Here is a 2,117-nt window from a genome sequence, read left to right as displayed (position 1 = left end):
ACACTGAGTTTAATAAAAATTAAAAAGATACTATTGAAAGATAATTAAAAAAAAAAACTGAAATTCCATCAAAAAAAATTTTTGTTTATATATTTATATAAAATCGTGAAATATAGTACAAAATTAACACTTACCGTTAGTGAAAATAAATAAAAATTAATTATAAATTCAATATATAATAATTTAAAAAGTTCTATAAATATGAAAAATAAGCAACTAGAAACTCTTAGTATTTTAAAATAGAAATAATTTATTTATCGCACGTGCGATGCAAATTTTTATGTTTATCATTGCCATTTTAAGGGGGGTGGCGATGTATAAGCAGGTTGATCAACATAAATAATTTACAAAAAAGGAAAGTGGCGATGCATCGCACGTGCGATGAATAAATTTACTCTTTAAAATAATACCAAAAATATGCAATTTAATTATCTTACATAGTATAAAATTTTCTTAAAATTAAGCATTATAAAATTCTTACATCATAAAATTTTTCTATGTTGGCTAAGCACCTTGGTACCTTACATATATAAGCATTTTCCGGGGTCCTGTCTGGTTGGAAAATTGTTAGTATAGATGTATTAAATATTGAGACGTGTACTTACCATTGAGCAGAAGGAGGCTCATACATTCTCACACCCAAGGCACTTGCAAATAAGAAGTGTACTATTAATCCGGATAACAAATATCTCATAAATCCAGATATAGACTTACCTCTGAAAAATGTTTGCAAGGGGCTTTAGGTGCTTACTTTGCATATAAAGATGGATATACACAAAAACTTGAGCAAATCTTTCGGGCAGAAAAATTTGAGCCATACTTGGAACAAGTCAATCTCAATGCCATTCTCATACCCACTCCTGTTTGTCTACGTATATTTAGCAAGATTGAAGACTTCAATCCTGAGATCTCCATTAATGTATGAAAATGGAAGAGGAAAACTGGAATTCCAAAACCTGTTATTGCAAGTAAGAATTACAACTGTCAGCATATCATTCACCTCATGGCTTTTACAGATATTACAAAATTGGATGAAAGAAAGTACAGTCAGAAGAACACTTCCTTTAGATTAAGAATCCTGATGCTTTAATATACAAAAATACATCCCACAAGTAAGGATAGGTCCGCAAATAATTTTTAAATTCTGCAATATTGCAGAATTTGGAGTTGAATTGTGGTTAGTAGCTCACAATTCTGCAATTCTAATTGCTGCCTATAACTGTCAGTTTCGTACATTTATAAAAATGCCAGAACTATGGGTTCTGGCGTTTTCTTTTAATTTTTTTTTACATAAAAATGCCGGAACTATAGGTTCTGGCATTTTCTTTTGATTTTTTTTTACATAAAAATGCCAGAACTATGAATTCCAGCTACATAAAAACACCAGTACTATGGTTCTGGCATTTTCTTTTAATTTTTTTTACATAAAAACGCTGGAATTATGGTTCTGATGTTTTCTTTTGATTTTTTACATAAAAATGCCGGTACTATGATTCCAGCATTTTCTTTTGATTTTTTTCACATAAAAATGCCGGTACTATGGTTCCGGCGTTTTCTTTTAAGATTTTACGTAAAAACGCTGGAGGCCCCTATGGTTTTAACGTTTTCTTTTGATTTTTTTACATAAAAATGCCAGAACTATGGTTCTGGCATTTTCTTTTGATTTTTTTACATAAAAATGCTGGAATTATAGTTCCGGCATTTTCTTTTGATTTTTTTCACATAAAAATGTTGGAACTAGCTATAGTTCTGGTGTTTTCTTTTAATTTTTTTCACATAAAAATGTCGGTACTATGGTTCTGGTATTTTCTTTTGATTTTTTTATATAAAAATGCCAGAACCATTTCCGGCATTTTCTTTAATTTTTTTTTACATAAAAATGCCAGAACTATAGTTCTAGCGTTTTCTTTTGATTTTTTTTACATAAAAACGCCGGAACTATAGTTCCAGCATTTTCTTTTGATTTTTTTTACATAAAAACGCCAAAACTATAGTTCTGGTATTTTCTTTTGATTTTTTTTTAATTTTTTTCATGTAAAAACACTGGAACTATGAGTTCTAGCATTTTTTAAATTATTTTTTATATAAAAACACCAGGACAATAGGTTTCAGCATTT

At 29.1% G+C, this 2,117-nt stretch overlaps 1 protein-coding gene across 1 annotated transcript; it reads right to left on the bottom strand.

The window, feature by feature from the left end:
* Positions 1-504: 504 nt before the first annotated feature.
* On the bottom strand, positions 505-915 carry OCT59_026864 (uncharacterized protein; the record flags this gene model as incomplete). The annotated part of the gene is made up of 2 exons (XM_066136549.1): positions 505-520; positions 821-915. 2 exons carry the CDS (start codon positions 913-915, stop codon positions 505-507), a joined length of 111 nt encoding a protein of 36 aa, XP_065993025.1.
* Between the last annotated feature and the right edge of the window lie 1,202 nt (positions 916-2,117).

Source organism: Rhizophagus irregularis, chromosome 7, assembly GCF_026210795.1.
Source record: "Rhizophagus irregularis chromosome 7, complete sequence".
Classification (NCBI taxonomy): Eukaryota; Fungi; Glomeromycota; class Glomeromycetes; order Glomerales; family Glomeraceae; genus Rhizophagus; species Rhizophagus irregularis.
Note: the sequence above shows the minus strand (reverse complement) of the source record. Positions and strands in the feature narration are given on the sequence as shown.